Source organism: Carassius auratus, chromosome 34 (genome assembly GCF_003368295.1).
Source record: "Carassius auratus strain Wakin chromosome 34, ASM336829v1, whole genome shotgun sequence".
NCBI lineage: Eukaryota > Metazoa > Chordata > Actinopteri > Cypriniformes > Cyprinidae > Carassius > Carassius auratus.
In genome coordinates this window covers 3,426,338-3,447,092 of record NC_039276.1, presented here as the reverse complement: position 1 = coordinate 3,447,092, position 20,755 = coordinate 3,426,338, and the positions used below count along the sequence as shown (strand labels likewise).

Genomic DNA, 20,755 nt, shown 5'->3' with positions numbered 1-20,755 from the left:
ATGCAGAGGTGGGCCGTATGATCAAAACTTTAAATCAGGATGTGACGTAATTCATATCATGGCAACTGTACATATAGTTATTGTTATATAATGAACATACTCTTTTTTTTATTGTTATTTTTGTACTTTTTTCCAAGAAATTGATACTTGAGCAAAAATAAAAACATTTAAAATGTAAAAAAATATTACTATTTCAAATGAATACTGTTCCTGAAATTATTTCTGAAGGATCATGTGACACTGAAGACTGGAGTAATGATGCTGCTAAAAATTCAGCTTTGATCACAGGAATAAATTACATTTTTAAAACATATTCAAGTAGAAAATAATATTATAATATGTAATAATATTTCACAATATTACTGTTTTACAGCATTTTTATCAAATAAATGCGGCCTCTGTGAGCATAAAAGTCTTAAAAACTCTTTTAAAAACTCTTTGAATGGTATATGTAGGCATCTCATAAAGGGATCTAACATGCTGCCAGGTGATGCCAGGGGGCAGTCAGAAAGGCTTTGGGGTCTTCCTGGGTTAAGTTCGTCTCTTGACCAGAGATTTGGATTAGTTTACATTAGTTAAAGGTGGAAGCAGTATTTCTGCACCCATGGTCTGCTCAAGAGGGTGGCAGACTTTACAGTCTTCCATCTCAAACAGCTTCAATGGAGAACAGAGTAGAATTTAAATGTGTGCTAAACTGACTGAAGCTCCTAAAATTAGACCCCAGGGATATTACAAATAACACAACGATACGCTCTCAACTGTTTTAAAAGTATTTTTTGGATCGCAGTAATCAAAATATACTCTTGACGAAAAGATTAGATAAACACGCCGCATGGGTGTTTTCTAAGATTAAATAATTTATGGTTATAGCCATTTTGGACATTGTGACTGGACAGGATTGGTCTGACTGTCTCCTCACAGCAAGAATTGCACAATTCTCAGCCAACGCCTGGAATATTTCACAAAATGAAACTGGAAGCAGACGAGGGAAATAGTGTCTTGTGTCTTGGGCTGCTGTGGAGTGTCTGTGGTCAAATGCCCACAGGGAAACTGGGCTCTGTGGGATGTTTTCTATTCAGTATTGGGATCGTACCAGCCTGCAGACCACCTCCAGACTGCCCACAGTCCACTCTGATGTTAACCACACACAAAACAATGACAAAATCTGAGTAAAATCGCCATTTTTGGTCTGATTTACTGCTTACTGCTATCCAAGCATTCATTATTAAACTTCATTATGATTTCTTAAATAAATAATATTAATAAATGATCAGATTTTCAGCTGAAATGTATTTGAAGTTAATATACAAGTTGTAGTACATCGAACTACCACTCAAATATTTCGGGTCAGTAAGATTTGTTTGTTTGTTTGTTTGTTTGTTTTTTATGTCATTTGATCTAAAATACAGTGAAAAATAATTCGTAATATTTAAAATAGTACTTTTCTAATGAAATATATTTTAAATGTGATTTCATCCTGTGATGCGCAGCTGTATTTTCAGCATCATTCCTCCAGTCTTCAGTGTCACATGATCCTTCAGAAATCATTCTAATATGCAGATTTGCTGCTCAAGAAAAACTTCCTAATCAATGTTAAAAAACAGTTGTACTTCTTAATATTTAATGTGCAAACCATGATACACTACCATTCAATAGTTTGGGGAATTAAACTTTTATTAGGCAAGGGCACATTCAAATGATTTAAAATGAGAGTTAAGACAATTATATTTAATTTTTATTTATATTAATTATATTTAACTTGTTTTGTTTGTTTGTTTTACTGTATCAGTTCAACCACAAAAATGTTAAACAGCAAAAACTTTCATACTTTATATAGTCAATGAATAAAATTGCAGTACAGAGAGCAGATTCTTCATACATTACAAATGGCTAGTATATTCTACGAGTGACTGAATCTTGCACAAAAAGATATAAACTAAAACATATACTTCCAAACCTCAACACGCTTGCACATATATCCTCCTTGCATTCCTCGCTCTGACTGTCTCTCTCCAAAGAGCTGACCCACCAAATGAGGATGTCTCAAAAAAGGACTACAAATCACATGTCTGAGGACCAGAAGCACACCACAACTTCAAATTAGGAGGCTCGCAGCTTAGACCACAAGGTTGTGAGGACAATTCCAGTGACAAGGCAGTGTGGTGTGTGTGTGTGTGTGTCTGAACTTGACTCGACCTCTGTAATCAACACTACAAACTCATCTGATTAAATCAGTCTCTGTCGCACGCACAGATGATCAGAGAGGTGTACACAAACAGCTCTGTCACAAAACTTGATGTTGGACCGACAGATGACCTGAACACAGAGCTCTGAGAGGCCATCATTAGTTCATAAAGGAATAATGGAAGCTAGTGAGCTGCCTTGATGTCTACAGACTATACAAGCAGATGTTAAATAAGCAAGCATCCAAATAAAGCTGAATATTGTGTAAATAAATGATAAAAAAATAAATGAATAAATACTATACATAAATAATTTCTAATAATTTATTTATGTGTAATAAATTAATAAATATTAAAATGCATAATTTATCATTTATGTATCTATGTAAAATATCTTAATTAAAATAAATAAATAAATACACACCTACATACATACTGTGTTTCAAGTAACTTATAACTGAAAAGAAAAAGAAAATTAGAGGATTTACAAGCAGAAATGTGAAACTAGTATTTTCGGAGTTGTCTGAAGCGAAAAATAGAACTGTTTTACAACCATTCTGGCTCCACTTTTGGGAAAGTCTAATAATTTCCAGTCATTTGTTTATAATGAGGCTACAGCTTCACTCACCCTCCACTGAATCTTCACAGTGCTGGTTGAAGTTCTCGTAAGAATCCCAGCGAATCAGAGGATCTTGGGTATTGTAGTCCACAGAAACACTGGGGCCGTTCTCAAGGTGGTCCATTCCTATCACAGAACATCCACACTCAGAAGCTTCTAGGCTCAGTTTATGTCCTATTTACAGTATTTATGTGATTTATTTAATCGCTGAACATAAAAGACAATAAATAGAGTTCTTACCTTGGATTTTTTCTGGGCCAAAAGAAAAGACAAATTCCACTTTTCCATATTCAGGAAATCTGTCATCTGAAAAAAAAAGCAATCAAGTCACCAATCCTGCTGATTTCATTAAAACAAACAAAACAAAATAAAACATGGAACCAGCCAAACATAGTCTGAGATGCCACAGCAGAGCCAAATGTCTGACTAACCAAGGCAAACCCAGCATACCTTTAAATGTTTCATCAAGCTCATCTTTGCCGAAGACGATGCCCAGATCATGAACAGCACAGGTGTGGAACTGCACTCTGAAGATGACATCACGGGACGGGCTCCGGAAGCGTTTGTGATAACACTTGAGCTGTGGAGGACATGAGGAACTACATTACAGCAACAGGTGAAACACACACACACACAGAAGAAATCATACACCATTACGAACTATAAAAATGCTGTCTTTTCATAAAGGCAGATTAAGTTAATGAAAGCAGACGCTTGAAGCATTACAGTTATGAACAACCATAAATGTTCAGGTTAAACACCAGTTAAGTTTGATTAATAATAACAATGATTACCAGTAAAGAATTATTTTAACATTTGCAAACAAATAAATAAAATTATTAATTATTATTATTATTATTATTATTATTATTATTATTATTATTATTATTATTATTATTATTAATATTAATATTATTATTAACAAATACATTTTATAAATCAATTAAATACATTTATACATACACATTTAATAAACTATTAAAAATTAATACAAATATAATAATAATAATCAAATAATGTATTATTATTAACAAATAATGGTTATAAATAATTAAAAAAAAAACAATTTCGGAGGATTTCATAATAAATAAATAAATACACTAACTTTTGTACAAATGTAGCAACACTTTCAAAGATTTACGAACGGAAATGTGCAAGTGATATTTTTACTATTTCTAAGTTGTCTGAAGCGTGAATAAAACTGTTTTAATACTTGAAAAAAGAAAAAAAGGTTGAATTTCAGGTTTGCATTCCCTGTGTAATTCCTGTGAGTGGAGATTGCTTGACTTTTAAACTTGTAACCACGATTTCTGCTTCTTGGTTTTCAGCTGAGGGATGAGTTTCTGTGGTAATCGTGCTGTCAGTAGATCTTAACTTGTACTGAACCCAGAACATTCCTTTAAGAGCATGGCAAATCCTTCAAATGTAATCTTGCATCTACACACGCACATTCAGCACAGAAAGTTCTATTCATGGGCTTGGAACAGATTGTTTGAGAGGTATTGGATGCTGGTCGCCTCCCCTTCCCATGGTGCAGCGAAACCAGAGATGTCAGTATAGAGAAAGTATGTAAAACAACAGAGCCTCTCCAAAACCCAGAAAAAGACATAAAAATATCCTCACTGGCCACTGAGGAAACTGTAGCCCTCCAAAATGGAAAAGCATCATGGGGGGTAAAAACGTTTCTCAGTGAGTTACAATTGATTAAATGAAGCTTATAAAAACCAAGCATTTCTCTAAGACTATGAAAACATTTTTATAAAATAATGAAAGAAAGGGGATGCACACAGTACCACATGTTGAGAAATTAATTTTTTTTTATTCTAATTTAATACCATAACTTTTTCACCCAAATTATGCTCCTAATTAAATTTTGAATGGAAATAAATGCAAAATAGAATTATTTTCAGTTGTTATCTCAAACTTTTTGAGCCCTTTGTTCCTCAAGGGAAGCTTTTTTTAGTGCTAACTGTATATTGATCTACAACAAGCTTTGGCCAAAGTGCAATGTTGTGGTTTGTGTTTGGGTTAGAGTCCTCTATAGATCAGCTCTGATTGATTTTGCTTACTAAGGACTTCTGAAATCGACCCCATCAGAGAAAGAGGCCCTCTACAAGCGCAGCATTATGGCGGATGATAAAGCACTCTGCTCTTTTTGGCTTTCTCTTCCAAAAAGCTTTCTGAGGTAAAATGCAAATAAATCCATGCAGAGAAAATGGTCTCTCATCAGGAATAAACGTCTGATGGATGTCCCTCGAGACATCCTGCTTTATTATTGGCGTGTTGCTCTGAGAAATGCCTATAAATGGAGGAAGAACTTGTGGCAAGCTGCTTTCCTCCAGTTTCTGTGGTCTTAATTCAACTCAGAACAGATCATTGATAACATCTAAATCAAAGAAAAACAATAAGACATTTCATTTTATGTAAGACAATTTAAGGACCAGTAAGATTTGCTTGCATTGTGACAATAATTGAACAACTAAGCAAATTTCCAAATTGTTTTACTTTTGAAATTTTTGTCGGGGTTTCTATTATTCGCATTGATGATGATGATCATTACTGTAATCAAGTTTTGTTTATTATTTTAAAATATTATTATTGTTGTTGTTGTTGTATAATAATAATATTATATTACACTTTATATAATAATGTAATTTTTTTTTTTGTAGATGGATGGAGGGATGGATGGATGGATGGATGGATAGATAGACAGACAGATAGGTTTTTTTATTTTGTAAGTTGACTTACCAGAATGTCTCCTTTCAGAAGCAGGCCGGGTTCAATGGTGATGCAGATACTGGTTTGACTGTCTCCTTGAACGTTACTGCAAACATCGGTCAGATACATAACAGTTAACCACAAATAAAAAAAACCCCCAAAAAACATGTGCCTAAACTTCTCAATGCATGGCTGTCAAACACATCTTTCTAATTGCATTTAAAAGAAAGGGTCCTCCCTTCTGATAACAACACAGCTGCAGTCTGACAGCATGCAGGAAGCTACAGAGGCCAAGTTCAGTGAGGTATAGGAAAAGCACATGTGGGCTGTGTGTGTGATTCAGAAACCCCCCCAGACACAGAGGCCCGCCTGTGATTGGACGTCTTGAAGGCTGGGCTATATGCCAGGGAAGCATGAGCAATACCGTGTAGGAAAACATGGGGTGTTTCTTACTAGATCCCAGATGTGTAGACGGGCTGCATAGCCTGGTAGATCTTGAGGAAAGGGCGGCAACCTGAAAAACCATGAGAGAAAAGTGAGAGAGAACAAAGAAGACATTACTAAAGCTCTAGAAGTGGAATATCTAATGTGCTGGAGCAGAAATTGTCTTTATAACTCTATAACTATAGATCCTGTTTACAGCCAGTATTAACATGCATCCCGAAAGATATACAAGGCAAGACTATTTATAATGTTTATAGGTGGACAGCCTAATTGGGCATTACCGCCGCGTGTACCTGTAATTCAGTCACAGTTTAAAATCATTTGTGAAACTACCTCCAGGTAGCGCAAAGGGACAGATTGCGAAATTAATGTAATGGTAAAATGAGATAAAGGAAGGAAGTAAAACAACATTGTAACATTAAAAAAAACAAAAACTTTTTTTTTTTTTTTACAATTTGTTAATTTCAAAATGTAGGATAGTCTTAGGCTACAGTCCACTCAACAAAAAATTAAAAGAAGACATTTACACAAAGGATCATACTGTATGCATGCTATTTTTATTAAACAGTAAATAAATATAAGGCCTTTACCGAATGAGAAAGCCCAACCTTACCTTATGCTTCGCTTTAAATTATTATTATTATTATTACAAAACTGACGTCTATTTGCGAAAATGTGCTTTGATGCGCTCGTTTGATAACTTGTGGTTAAAGCGCCACTCAGCGGTCAAAAGCTGCAAATGCACTTCACAAACGCCGTAGCGGCGGTAAAAAGGGCCTTTTGAACGGCTACTTACTGTATGCATTTCAAATGTATCTCCACCGATTTGAGAATCAAGCCAGACGTCACTGTCTATGGAGGATGGATTACTTTACACGACAAATGCGATGTGGTCACCTGTGTTGGAATACCTCCGACTGTGGTTTCAATGATTGGATCACAAAATATTCTGGACGCTGTTTTCTACACACCTGTATTTAGCGCTGACCTATTGTGATCGGATCACCGAGACATGTGAATAAAGCGGCTTGTTGTCAGTCTGGCAGACAGGGAGGCGTCAAAAGCAGCAGGAGTCAATACGGACTCCTGAAACCTGCCTTCAACACCTCCAGCAGTCTCTGACAAATGGCCAACAGTCAGAGCATTTCAGCTCACCTCCTTTGGCCTCGAAGTTTGGGATCCCGTGCATGATGACGTGGTGCAGAAACAGGGGCTTGTTGTTGATCTTGATATGGCCGGAAAGCAGACCGCTGAAGTACTGCACATACCTTAAACATTTCAATAAAATACATTATACAAATTTAATATATCAAATCTACACATTTAGACACTTATAATAAAACGTTTCCTTTTGTTAACAGTTCATTGAGACATTAGCATTAATGCAGGAATTAACAATACTTTGACAGCATTTATTAATCTAGGTCAATGTTAATTTCTAAATATGCTATAAATATAATAATATTAAATAATATAATAAAACTTTGCAATAAGTTTCAATTTGCTAACACCCATTTAGGAAACACAGATGCACCTGCTGTACAGTATAATCTTGCTAAGCGTGTAAAAAACTTTCACGAAAGTTTGAATTAAATGACATTTATCTATCTATAAAATGTTGTGAAGACCATTTAGGGTCATGAGACGGTTTCATCTGCTGTGATTTCAAACCCTTGGCACAGATGTTAGGTTTTATAAACAGGAAAAAGCATTTTTCTTCTTGAACGTTGAGGTCGTGTCCCTAGAGAGCGACAGTGATCAGTGCTTCTGCATCTTTCTGGACGAGCGCCCAAGGCCTGGTTTCCCATGAACATTCAGTTGTTCCAGGGCCTCTCTATTCCAGAAGAGCAGAAATCATAAGCTGCTACTTTCCTCCTGGAGCAAAGCTCTTACCATGACTCTGCCTTTCCATTTTCCATAAAGGGAGCGCAAGTATGTGCCCCAATGAAATCTAGTTTTAATGAAGCCTGAAGTGCCAGTCCTTCCATATACAGAGGGAATGCTTGATTCTGTAAAAGCAGCACATCCGTGGCCAAGTGTTCCCTTAAGAGGCATAAACGGGTGTGTGTAGAGGCGTGTACTGAAGCACAAAGCATATGTACACTTTCATCAGCAACTCTGGATTTGTAACATTACAATGTACAAAAATAATAAAACTATCAAGTTTCGTCTTGTTTTTCAACTCCACTGTACAGTACATTTATATATAATATATTTTAAAATATATATTAAAGCGCATATATTATATACATTTTAGTAAAAAAGTGTGATGCATATTTTAGGATTCTTTGATGAATGGTAGGTTCAAAAGAAAAGCATTTGTTTAAAAATAGAAAAAATGTGTAACTAATGTCTGCTATAATGTTTGATCAATTTAAAGTGCCCTTGTAAAAGTATTAATTTCACACTGAACCCAAACATTTGAATCATAGTGTATATAGATATATAAATTTACTACTTACTAAAAATGTCTTTTTTTTTGTACACCAAAAAAAACAATGTTACCATTAAAATTGTACTATTTATCCCAGTACTGGCCATTGCATTGAGCTGAGCTGCAACTGCAGCAATACTCTGAGCACATCTGATCTGAGACCAGTTGTAGTGAGAGATATGTAATATGCATGTACAATTATGGTGGTAATACGGCTAGATCTGACAAGAGGTGCTTAGAAAACTTGGAGGGATTATGTAACATCAGGTATTTGTGCTTTTAAGGACACACTGACATAGGGTACAGTTAGTTAAACAACACAGAACCTAACTTAACCTAGCAAAACTACACAAATACTGTTTGCATGTTTGGAGAAGTGTTATCAGGAGGGTGAAACTCGTAAATTTGAACAATGGCTGAAGCCGAACGCTCACAATGAGGGTCAAACTCATAAAGCACAAAGATAAGGTGTCAGATGAGGAAAACAAAGCACCACTGACCTTCTCTGGGAGGGCTGACCCACAGGAAGCACTTTATCTTCATAAAATCGCTTCATGGCAAACCTGTCCAGGGCCTGGTCTGCACTGCAGAGGAAAATGAAACGCATTATTGAAAACGCATGGGTCATTTTCTTCATTACTAAAAATAAAAAGAGTCATATTCATAATAAGCATTTTTGTCTTGTTTTCCAGTAAAAGTATTTAAATGTGCTTCTTGAATTTACTGGAAGCTTTTGGCCATAAAAATAGCATGAATGCACTTTTTGCATCAGGGATGAATTTGATCAGCACTTAATTTGAGTCTTGAGACAAATCCGCCTTTGTAAAATGATGCGATTTGGCAGTTGTTTTTCATGCCGCCCCCTGCTCATGTGTTACCTAACGTGTGGCCGGTCTTGTGATGCGGGATTAAGATCTTCCCATAATAAGTGCTCAGAGGAGCATCTTTAATTCAATAAAGACAGACAGTATGCGTCTACACGTCTTACCTCGCTGATATGTTGCTGTAATGCATGTATGCAGCCACAACTACCCCTGTTCGACCTCGGTTTCCCTGCAGGAAGAGAGGAAGATGTGATTATCAATGAATGTAATGCATTATTTCATGTCTCCATTATATGTGTGTAAACATACATGGAATATTTAAGTGAACTTCTAACATAAAAAACAGCATGTATAGAATAAAGTTTTAATACATGTTAATTTATATATTTTACTGTACTAATTACTTTTTCCCCCAGTTAGTTATTTGTAAAACTATCTAATAGTGGCATCATCTTATTTTGGGAAAACAGTACCTCAAACATAAAAAATTTATAAATTATGAGATGCTTTTTGGTAAAAACTAGAGTTTGCCACTCAAAACATTGAATTACAAAAATCTGTATGTGTGATACATTACAATACAATAAAAATATAAAAAGAAATATAATTTATATTATTTATATCACACCATAAAATTGTAAATTATCATTAGCTAGTATTATTATTAACTAAAACTATAAAAAATATTATTTTAAAATAATTAAATAAAATGTAATAAAATAAACTGTATAAATAAAAAACAAGCATGTTTAATTAGTTGCCAACACATACTAAAACTGTAATAAAAATAATAATAAAATCAAAATAGTTTAAGTCTGTCTAACGAAACACACAACAAAATTTCTAAAAATAACTACAATGTATTGTAAATGTAAATGAAATATATAAAAATAAATCCCAAAGCATTAATAAATGCTATAATACTACATAATATGTCACTGTTCCAGAGTTCAAACGTATTTTATAGCATTAATAACCAAAATTGTATGATGCATCAAATAAGCAAAGAACTTAAAACAAACTATTTAATGTATAGTTAAGAGTCATGTTAATCACACGGTTATGTTTTTTCTGAATGAGTGAACATTTCCACCATCAAGCCATCGCCTTGTGTTTCCACTGTTACAAAGAACACACGTTGCCATAACAATGTAGTGTTTATGGTTTCTGCTAAAAAGGCAGCAAATTCATGTTTAAGACATTTCAGGCCCTTTATAAATCCAAATCACAACCTCCTTTAGCAGCACTGCACTTCTTAGGCTCTCAAAGCACTAGTAGTGGATAAGATGCATCTTCAGGGTGTGGTAAGGGTCAGGTCAGTTTGAAATCAAACAGGAATACAGCGATTTATGAAAGCACTAGACCCATATCGGGAGAAAAATGTGACCCATTGAGACACAGCCGTTGTTGATAACCCACAAACTCCACAAGAGGCTGTTGTTTTTACGTTTATACTCACAGACAGAATCCCTTTCATTAGCGAGGCACTTTAACAGAACAGCTATCCTCAAAAACAACAAGAAACATTTTACAATCTAACTACAAAATACACTGTCATCATTTTAATGTTTGTAAGTGGTAACCAGCTATGTGACTTAACCAGATCAGAAGGATACGTTCCAATGAACAGATTTGCTGGAACCTCAAGACAGGGTCAGGGCAAAGGCTTGCAAAACAATGGCCTAGCAATAACTTTATAAGGAGAATCAGTGATGATATCTTGTATAAAAAAAAACATTGCTGTTCCATCATATATCACACTGTTCAGACCACCATGACCTTTAATGACCCCACACTACCCCAGGTTTATGAAGAGCTGACTGAGAACGCCATCTACTGACAAACCACTATGGCTGCTATTTACAGTAACTATAATGTGCATATGGAAAAACTATCAGGCAAACATCAGACTACGGCTCTGTTTCAAAACCTAGTGAGCAGCCCTATACACTAGTGCTTACAAAGGGAAAATCTAAATTCTAATAAAACCTCAAGAGCCTCAAATCACAAATGATTTCAAATGAGTTAGCATGCTGCTAATCTAATACACACATACACACTGGCCACTTAATTAGGTACACCTTGCTAGTAGTGTGTGCCAAGAATATATCCCCAACACCATTACACCACCACCAGCAGCCTGAACCATTGAGACAAGGCAGGATGGATCCACGCTTTCATGTTCTTTACGCCAAATTCTGACTCTACCTTCTGAATGTCACAGCAGAAATCAAGACTCATCAGACCAGGCAACGTTTTTCCAAACTTCTATTGTACAATTTTGTTGAGCCTGTGTGAATTGTAGCCTCTGTTTCCTGTTCTTAGCTGACAGAAGCAGCAACCGGTGTGGTCTTCTGCTGCTGAAGCCCATCTGCTTCAGGGTTCGATATGTTGTGTGTTCAGAGATGGTATTCTGCATACCTTGGTTGTAACGAGTGGTTATTTGAGTTACTGTAGCCTTTCTATCATCTTTACCCAGTCTGTCCATTCTCCAGAGACATCAACAAGGCATTTTCATTTATATATTTATGACCTTAGGTGGCTCGATGCATTATGGGATTGTCTGCTGAATACATTTTTGGAGCAGGCTTCAAATCATTAGTGCACTTATAATGTTTTAAAGACCCTCTCACTCGTTTTTTTTCACATACTGTGTGACATTGTATTGTTTGTTGCTAGTGTTACCAAAAAAAAAAGAGAAAAAAGCACAAGTGGAACAGTACCTTATTGTGTAAGACCACCACATTGTGACTGTCAGCGTTCATCCAAGTGTCCATGGCTTTGCAGATGCTACAGATCTTATCCAGGGCTGGAGCGTGATGGTCCGGCCAGCCAAAATCCAGCACCTTATGCAAACAAACACAGCGGAGTGCGAGTAAGAACAAAGGAACAAATAGCTCCATGTTAGATCATGTAAATATTATCTTAAGTAAATACTTCTTACTTTTGGATTCAGCTTGGAGATATCACATCGCTTTTCACTGAGGTTGAAGAGCTGTAAAAATGGTATGTTTAGTTCATAAAGTAATTTAGTTGCTATATAATAAAATAAATAAATGTGAATCAAAATAAAATGTTTTCACTATTATTGAACCTTTTTCAAAATCTGTAATTGTACTGCAACTACTAAAACACTTATATTAGTACTCGAAGCTGGAGTGGTGAGGCCTCACCAAGTAGTTGTCACCATGTTTGGAGCGTAGCATGGTGGCGACCTCCTTTATGTTAGCGCTGTAGCTCAGCTCTTCTACATTACTGGGGAAGCTCACAGAAATGATGCGCTCTGTGATGTACACCAGGTCCACCTCATAGTTTTCCCCCATGTCCTGGATCAGACTCAAGCTCCTGCACAAGCCAGAAAATCACAGAATGGTTAGAGAACTTAAGCATTTACAATTTTAGGTCTACAAGCCTTGGTGTGCATCGAAAGCAATTCTCAACTCACAACATACGCACAAGCACAAGCAAGTCTTGTGTCTCACAGCACATGACATCACGAAGTCAAGGTTTTTTCAGAAGAATGCCTCACCTCAAACATGTCAGCGCTGAACAGTCTATTAAACGCATATCTGATGTTCGGTATGGCTTGAATAAAATATAGTGGGGAAAGATTGATCGCAGAGATAAACAACAGAGATATGAAAATATCCTGCATTCCCTGTGTGCAGCAGGGCAGACCAAAGAAAACAATTTGGTCACTGGTGAGGCGTAAGCCTGCCAAGGATGTAACCACAATCAGGCCCCCCATCTGTGACCTCACTCTCTCCTCAGGTCTGGATTTCAAGGCAATCAGAGAAGTGCAGCCATCTTTAAATCTGGGGCTTTGTTCCAAAACCTAGTGAGATTACTAAGTAGGCAGCATTTTAGTGTGCTCCTGAAATTAAAACTGTGTGTTTTGTGTGTGTGTGTGTGTGTGTGTGTGTCAATATTACAGTTTGTATCATGTTTATATTTATTATTTATATGAATTCAAACCATAGTAATTAATATTTGTGTGTAAATAAATGTTGCATTCTCTCCATCTCTCTCTCTCTCTCTCTCTCTCTCTCTCTCTCTCTCTCTCTCTCTCTATATATATATATATATATATATATATATATATATCATAATATTATATTCACAAAAATGTATATAAATAAATAAAATTTTAATAATGTATACTTAATATTTGATATTATTTCATTTATATATTTTATTATTGTTGTTGTTGTTGTTGCTGTAACTATTTATGTTTTGATTATTTTATTTATATATTCATTCAGTACAATATCCTATATATTCTTACAGTTAGTTTCACTTTGTTATTTTTGCAACATGCTACCACCAAGCTTTACTGAAATCACGAGCTTGCTTACTGTATACAATAGTGAGCAGAGCTATCTGTATACGATTCTGCCTTAGAAGCCAACTCCCTATCTAGGGAGCACAAATTAAGGCAGCTTACTATGTTTTGGAAGACAGCATTCAAATCTGGGCCAACGGTTTTGAACTTAGTTATACTATAGTTGAGGTGCATGTTTAGCCTTGAAAATCTGGATTTTGTCATGTTTTATGGTCATTGCAACCACAGTTAATTATGTATATCTCTCTACAGCTGATTTTAATCGAAAAGCAGTTTGCATTCAGTGCATTTTGGAGAAATAAATGTAAATAACGCATTATTGTGAGTGGTATATGACATATGAATATTGTACTTACACCACAGTGTTTGGAAAAACAAGTACAACATTGCACAACTCTCAGGAGATTCTGGCTGATCTCAGCATGTACAAAATACAAGGTGTAATAATCCCTGAACAATCCTTTAATGTAAACGATTTCCCCTGTTCCCACAATCCTTTTGAAAGCCCATAAGGTTTGTGCATTCATTCACTTTTAAACAAACAATAACCTTATTCAATAACCACCCATATCAGGTTATAAATGCCCTGAAAGAGCACTTAATGTAAATTAAGTCTTTTTGTATATTACTTTTATACTATAATTAGAAGTAGTTATTCATTAAGTGATGATTCAATAATGGAAAAGGAGTAGATGATTTTAGGCCTGTGGATTTTTAGGTGGTTATGTTTAAAATGCATTTCATAGACTCTGTGGGCATGTTTGCACTGTTACCTGATTTGCATAATTCCTGAGTTGAATGGTAGCTAAAACAACACAGATAGCACATGCAAAAAAAAAAAAAAAAAAAAAAAGAAGGAAAAAAAAGGTGCAATTCATCTCCAGAACTGAATTACATTATCTAGTACTGCACAAACTACATCTACCAGTGAAAACAGGAATGTGCTTTTTGGCAGAAAATCAAAGGGTTGCATAGTATCTCTTTTCAAGATTGTGTCCAAACAGAGAGTTTCTCAAACCAATAGAGAAATAAAATAGCAGCCCATGAAAATAAAAAGCAAAAATTCCCCATGGTTGCTGAAATGGGAACTATTTGTAGTAATGAATTTCACAAAACCGTCTTCTCACAGCCTGGCATGAACACACCCAACAGCTGAGAGACATAAGACCATCAGAATGGATCAGAGATAAACTCCAGTGTTATATAACATGAGATGAATCTTTCAGCTGTTTTGATTGCTCTTATCTTTTGGTTCGCATCCATTTGATGTCCAAATAAAAAGGAAATATTTGTATAATCTAAACAATCAATGAGATTAAATACCTTTGAATTGTGTGGAAGTCACCAATAATAGCCAATGCAACATTTTTACGTACTATATCAACTGCTTTAGTTTAATTTCCATAAATAATGAGGTACAAATGATTACCATTGCATACAATGACACAAACAAATCCAGATTACCACTCATTCATTTACATAGGGAAAATCAGATATAATATATATATTAGGGCTGTCAAATGATTAAAATTTTTAATCAAATTAATCAGAATTTTCAATGGATTAATCAGGATTAATCACTATTTGCAATTACACCTGAATCCTAACCATTTTTTTTTTTCTGAAATGCATACCAAACGATAAATAACAGGACACCGATACATAATTTTCATGTATTGATTCATCAATATCTGGTTCTTTTTTTCTGAATTTCAAAAGTTTAAAATTTACTTAGATCAAATTTACCTGAGCACTATCTCAAACCATGCCATTTAACTACAGATAGTGTAAGAGTTTTAGGTGAACCAGTGGTTAAATATAGCCACATATCTATGAAATTATGCATAGAGAAACTCGAAAGAATGAACTCAGAAACACAAACATGTGCCCTCTGCACTCTGGGAACTCTTGTTTTTGGGAGGTGTTCATTTGCTCTGCCACAATTCTTTAGGATCGATATTTTCACATTCTGAAGGCTTCAAGTGCCAGTAAAACCAAGTAAAAATGCATATGCTTTCCCAAACAGCTGTAATTTTCGCTGCATTGCATGTATGCGTTCTGCGCATGCGAATTGTGAAACACAGGACGCTATAAACAGGAAGAAGCTCCAGCGTATCAACTACCAAAGTCGTCTCTGTTTATCGAGCTTGGCACGAATGTATTTCGCGTCGTTCGCCGCTGTTTTTTACTATCTTGAGAATTCAGAGATCGACGAGACTTTCCTGACCTGAATAATTTGTCACACTGCGCATGCGTGAAATGCGTTAAAAAATTTGACGTAATTAACAACAAATAACTAATTAACGTCGTTAACACACTATTTTCGACAGCCCTAAATATATATATACACACACACACACACAAACAATCCTTTTAAAAAGTTGTAAACTTACAAAAGTGTCACCATCTATTGGTTGATAAAAACAAATTTTTATCGATTGCTTTTCTCTCTAAAAAGCCTATTCATTTCGATATATTCTTCATTTTCCTAATTTAACGGATGCTTAAATACGGTAACGAGATTTCTTTTCCAGTGCCTCAGTTGCTCCCTGTATCTATGGAAAACTTTCACTCAAGATAAAGTGGCATTATTTATCTAATATACTGTATGTGGGCGAGAAGCCCTATTAGGACATCATTACTTATCCCTCGAGATTGTATAGATGCTTTAAAGTGTGTTTATTCGTCGTACTCAAACTGCAATAAAGAATGTGAGAATGATCCAAGAAGAGTCAAATGTCAACCGGCGCTGGATTTCGGAATGCTATGAAGATCCCTTGGGATGTTCACTACAGCAGTGCACACTGTAGGAACACATGTTGACTGAACTGATTTCTGATGAAGATGAAGACATATCTTACCTGGATGGTCTGTGTCGAGACTCCATGCTCTTGGAGGATTTGGTTGAGCCCTAAAAGAAAAGAAAACTCTAGTTAAGATCATGACAATGTAGTTGAGGAAAGCCAGTGTGTGAACTAGATTTACACTTCCTGAAGGAAACATCAGTCAAAAAACAAACAAACAGAGGCAACGTTTTAGGTCATCAGAGCCAATTTCCCATTGTTTTCTATCAGTTATGTATGTATGTATGAGAATGAGCACACAGTGCAACACACACAATGTCTATGCAGCGTAAATGTGTGTATATATATATATGTGTGTGTGTGTGTGTGTGTGTGTGTGTGTGTGTGTGTAAATATCAGTGCAAGACAATATCGGAACATTCTATCAATGGAAGATTCTCAAAACTTAACCTTTAATCTTAAAACCTTCTATTCATCTAATGGAGATCATCTCAAAATTACCAAATAATGTCCAATTATTCAGCCCGGCTGATAAGTGGTCTATCACTAATAATGATCTCCAGATGTTTTTTAGCCTGTTTCCGGTTTAAAATTGACCGTAAACCAATTATGCACAGGTGAGGTTTACTGTTCATCTCCAGAGCTCAGGCTGTTCTGATGATTACACCAATGAAAATGTCATTTGTTTGGACAGATACTTCTGGTTTGTGTTTATCCATGTAAAACTATGTTGATACAGCGTGTAGGTCTGTATCTAACATTGAGAATGTAAGTGAGGTAATGAAATTATATGGATTTCACACAGGAGATGCTGAAAGGTGTGTAATTTCTGCACTATACTTGGTTTGGTGCCAGTAATGGTACAGAAAATACACTTTTTACTTGTAAAATGACATTTAGATACTTAACTAAGAAAAGTTCAAATGTTAATGGTCCCACAAAAGAAGGATAAGTCTTAAAATGTGTGTGGTTTACGCTCACCGTCTAAATGACATACTAGTGCATAACTGACATGACTAAAAAGGAACAATGCTTACTAAGAAAACCCAGAATCCAACGTATAATTACAAACAGTGCTGGGGCCTTTTCTAGAAACTGTTTGGACTTTGCATGTGGTTTCCCATACTGTATGTAGCAGTCTTAGAAAAGTATAGAACAACTTAAAGGAAATGAAATGATGGGAAAACGTCAAGGTCAAATGTGTCCCTTAAGAAAACAACATACTGAGGTTTGAATCCGGGGAATTTGCATGGAACTGGGAAATGCTTAATGAGTGATAGCTAACAAAAGAAACATTTTAAAGCAGTGCATAAAAATAAATGTACTATATAAATGATCAAGAACATACCGTCAAACAAAACCAATCTGGAATTTAGTTTTTTAATAAATAAATAAATACATTTTAAAAAGGCAATGGCATAGCAAAATGACTGTTTTCAAACAGTTTCCTGAGCCAATTTGCCATTGGTTAGCAAACAGATAGTCCCACCCCAAACTCATGCCATTGGTCAATGCTGCTGTGTCGGACTTGTCACAATCCAAAAACCAAAACAAAACAGTAGCCATCAAATTGTACACACATCACCTAATTTCCATGACTTTTCCTTTTCTGGAAATTGCAACACTGACCGTGGGAAGTCATATGGGTTTGAAACGACATGAGGGCGAGTAAAGGGATTTTTATTGTTGGATGATCTGTCCCTTTAAAGAGCATTAATTAAAATAAAATGTTCCCACAGCATTAGTTTCCTAAACAATCCTCATTTCCAAAAAATCTGCAAAATCTACTACAATGTTGTTTGCATGTATAGTATTTAGAGGACAATCAAGCTTTTAATGAACAGACTATAAAAGACCATTAACACATGTTGTAGTGTAACAGACGTCTGTGTGTATAGATTACTGGGCCAGGCCATTATGAACAATCATAAAACACAAGGAAATACAAATAAGCCATACTAAGAGAGCTTGCCAAAGTCACTCACTTATAGCCTGAGAAAGCCATTGTGACACACTTGAGTAAAACACCCTGGCATTGCAAACCCTCTCTATCCATCTGCAGGGTCCACCTTCCATCTCTTGCCACTTGGTGCCCGGCTCCAAAAACATTCCCTTAATCAGCCAATAATTGCGACCCCCAGAAGGACAGCCAAGAAAGGGTGGGTGGAGGGTTGGAGGGGGTCTCAGCAAGGCTTGATCAAAACCAGCTGGAAACGCTGCTTTCGAGCGGGCCAGACAAATTAACAATCAGAGAGCGCAGGGAAAAAAAGCAATGGAGAGCTTTTAGGAAAAAGCTGCCTTCAAGACCTACAATCCGGAAAAGAGCGAAAGTTTGCTGGAAACTCGAAGGCCTACCTTGAACAGGTAACCTGTACTCCACCTCCAAGCATCGCGAAGGGAGGACAAACGCCTCCGTAGAGAGCTGCTGGGATTCATGGGTAAGAATTAACACTTCCCTTCTTCTTCCAGTCCTCTTTTCCTGAAGCGCGCCCCACGTTCCCGGCTCTATTTTGGTTCCGTGCTGTGCCGAGGATGCCACATGCCTGGCGTCAAACTTGAGCGGACCGCAGCTTTCTTCCTACTCTCACTCGCAGAGTAACTCTTTCCCTTGTTTTGTTCCCTCCCGCCTCCTTCTCTGGCCCCTCCTTTTTCCCCGGCACATCTCCCCTCCCTCTTTCCCATGCTGTGCATGTGTGTGCTGCTGCCACCCGCATTTGTATGGATCTTCGGTCTAGCCTTTGCTCTGCCTCCAGGTCACACACTCAGCAGCTGACTGTAGGAGATGATCATCCCGACCTCACAGCTTCAACTATTCACAGTTCTGTCACCTCACCTCACTTTCCTCTAGAATATAAACGTATATGGTTTTCTTTTGGTCAAACCATACTTCTTTCTTGGTTTACACATAGTTTTTATCCCTGAGGTCCACTTAGGATGCTAAAAATAGCTGACTTTTGTTTTTCATGAGCATTTTCCGTCCTCTTGCTGACCTTAAAGCAAGCTGTGTACTTTTGCTGTCATATCTTTAAAGGGGTCATGAACTTTTTATTTTTTTATTTTTATTATTATTATTATTATTTTATACTGTGGTCTGAGGTCCACTTATGACGTTTGCATGGTTTTTACATTCAAAAACATCTAAATCAATAAGTAATAGTCTATTTTCTACCCTGGTTTTGAAAACGCTCTTTTTTTTATGGGCGTGCCGCATTGAGGGCTTTGGAAGTAAATGCCCACTGTTATGATTGGATAATAGTTTTGCATAATAAACTAACCAAACATCCTTCAGTTGGAGCCTTCTGTGACTTTGGTTAGACATGTAAACATTATGAAGCGATCTCAAACAAAGCAATAGTGACACAATACAAATATGTTTTACTCGCATAAGCGTACCGCGCCATTCCTGTGGGATCCAAAATAGACACACAGCATTGCTTTTTAATCTGTTTCTCTGCAAATCCAGCGTCAACCTGTCTTGTTTACAAAGGAATCCGCGGTGAAGTGAAGCAAACAAACACTCAATGTTTTACTCGTGTGAGCTGAAACTTCATTAAAAATAAAGTTCAATCACGCATTCCTAATATTTGAATCCAAAGGAATGTTATGCAATGAATGTGTTCTTTCACAACCAGCCACTGTAAAATATTTTGCGATCTTCAACGGCATGTTTATTGCTGTGTTGCTCGATTCAGTTTTGTGCCACTTATGTTATTTCCCTACTATGTCATGTGCAAATCAGTGGGTGGGCTCCAGAATTAGGTGTTGATATTCTTCTGAGGAGGCAGAGTTCAACCTGTTTCTGCTGTAAAGTTCAGAACAATAAGTTCTGCTGTTTATAAATAATATAATATGTCCAGCTTCCTCCATATTGCCTCACTGTTGCTGGATGGAACAAATTCTGAAACTTGAATAGGTGTTGTTGACGTGTAAATGTGGGCAGTCATATGTTAATGGGATAATATATGTTTGACATCATAATGTTGTGGAAGTTATAAAAATAAAAAAACATGACACAGGAAGTCATATGACAAACTGATCTTCACATACAAAGGGTTTGTTATTGTGAGTCAAAGACGTCAGCAGAACCACAACTAACTGAGCATGAGAGACCCTTGAGGTGAGGGTGGTGCACGTCTCCCATGATGCCTCAAGAATGAGTAATACTGCCTGAACACAGCTGCAAGCATACATTATTCAAAACATCAAGAGAACTACATTTTGGATTGTTTACAGAAATGCACAATGCCAAGAATAATTATAGAATGATGAATGATAAACTCAAGATATTTTCGTTCACAGCAACATTTATTTGTCATCAGGAGCCTGAAGTCTGAAATAATTATTAATGCAAACTGGGCAATCATGTTATGTTTAAAGTTTTTTGGTA

General features: G+C 36.2%; 1 protein-coding gene across 11 annotated transcripts in view; it reads right to left on the bottom strand.

Annotated features, from left to right (window-relative positions):
• Positions 1-20,755, bottom strand: part of tns1b (tensin 1b) — a 198,548-nt gene that overhangs the window by 42,191 nt on the left and 135,602 nt on the right. For 10 of the 11 annotated variants that reach the window (XM_026217512.1, XM_026217513.1, XM_026217520.1 and 7 more), the window contains 12 exons: positions 16,426-16,475; positions 12,396-12,567; positions 12,167-12,217; positions 11,946-12,068; positions 9,387-9,451; positions 8,899-8,982; positions 7,120-7,232; positions 5,974-6,034; positions 5,551-5,626; positions 3,253-3,382; positions 3,043-3,108; positions 2,812-2,928 (listed from right to left, as the gene is read on the bottom strand). In XM_026217512.1, the coding sequence (XP_026073297.1) occupies positions 2,812-2,928; positions 3,043-3,108; positions 3,253-3,382; positions 5,551-5,626; positions 5,974-6,034; positions 7,120-7,232; positions 8,899-8,982; positions 9,387-9,451; positions 11,946-12,068; positions 12,167-12,217; positions 12,396-12,567; positions 16,426-16,475 (1,108 nt within the window). Of the gene's footprint in view, positions 1-2,811; positions 2,929-3,042; positions 3,109-3,252; positions 3,383-5,550; positions 5,627-5,973; positions 6,035-7,119; positions 7,233-8,898; positions 8,983-9,386; positions 9,452-11,945; positions 12,069-12,166; positions 12,218-12,395; positions 12,568-16,425; positions 16,476-18,723; positions 18,974-20,755 lie in introns of those variants that run through there. The other variant, XM_026217519.1, reaches the window with a different exon arrangement.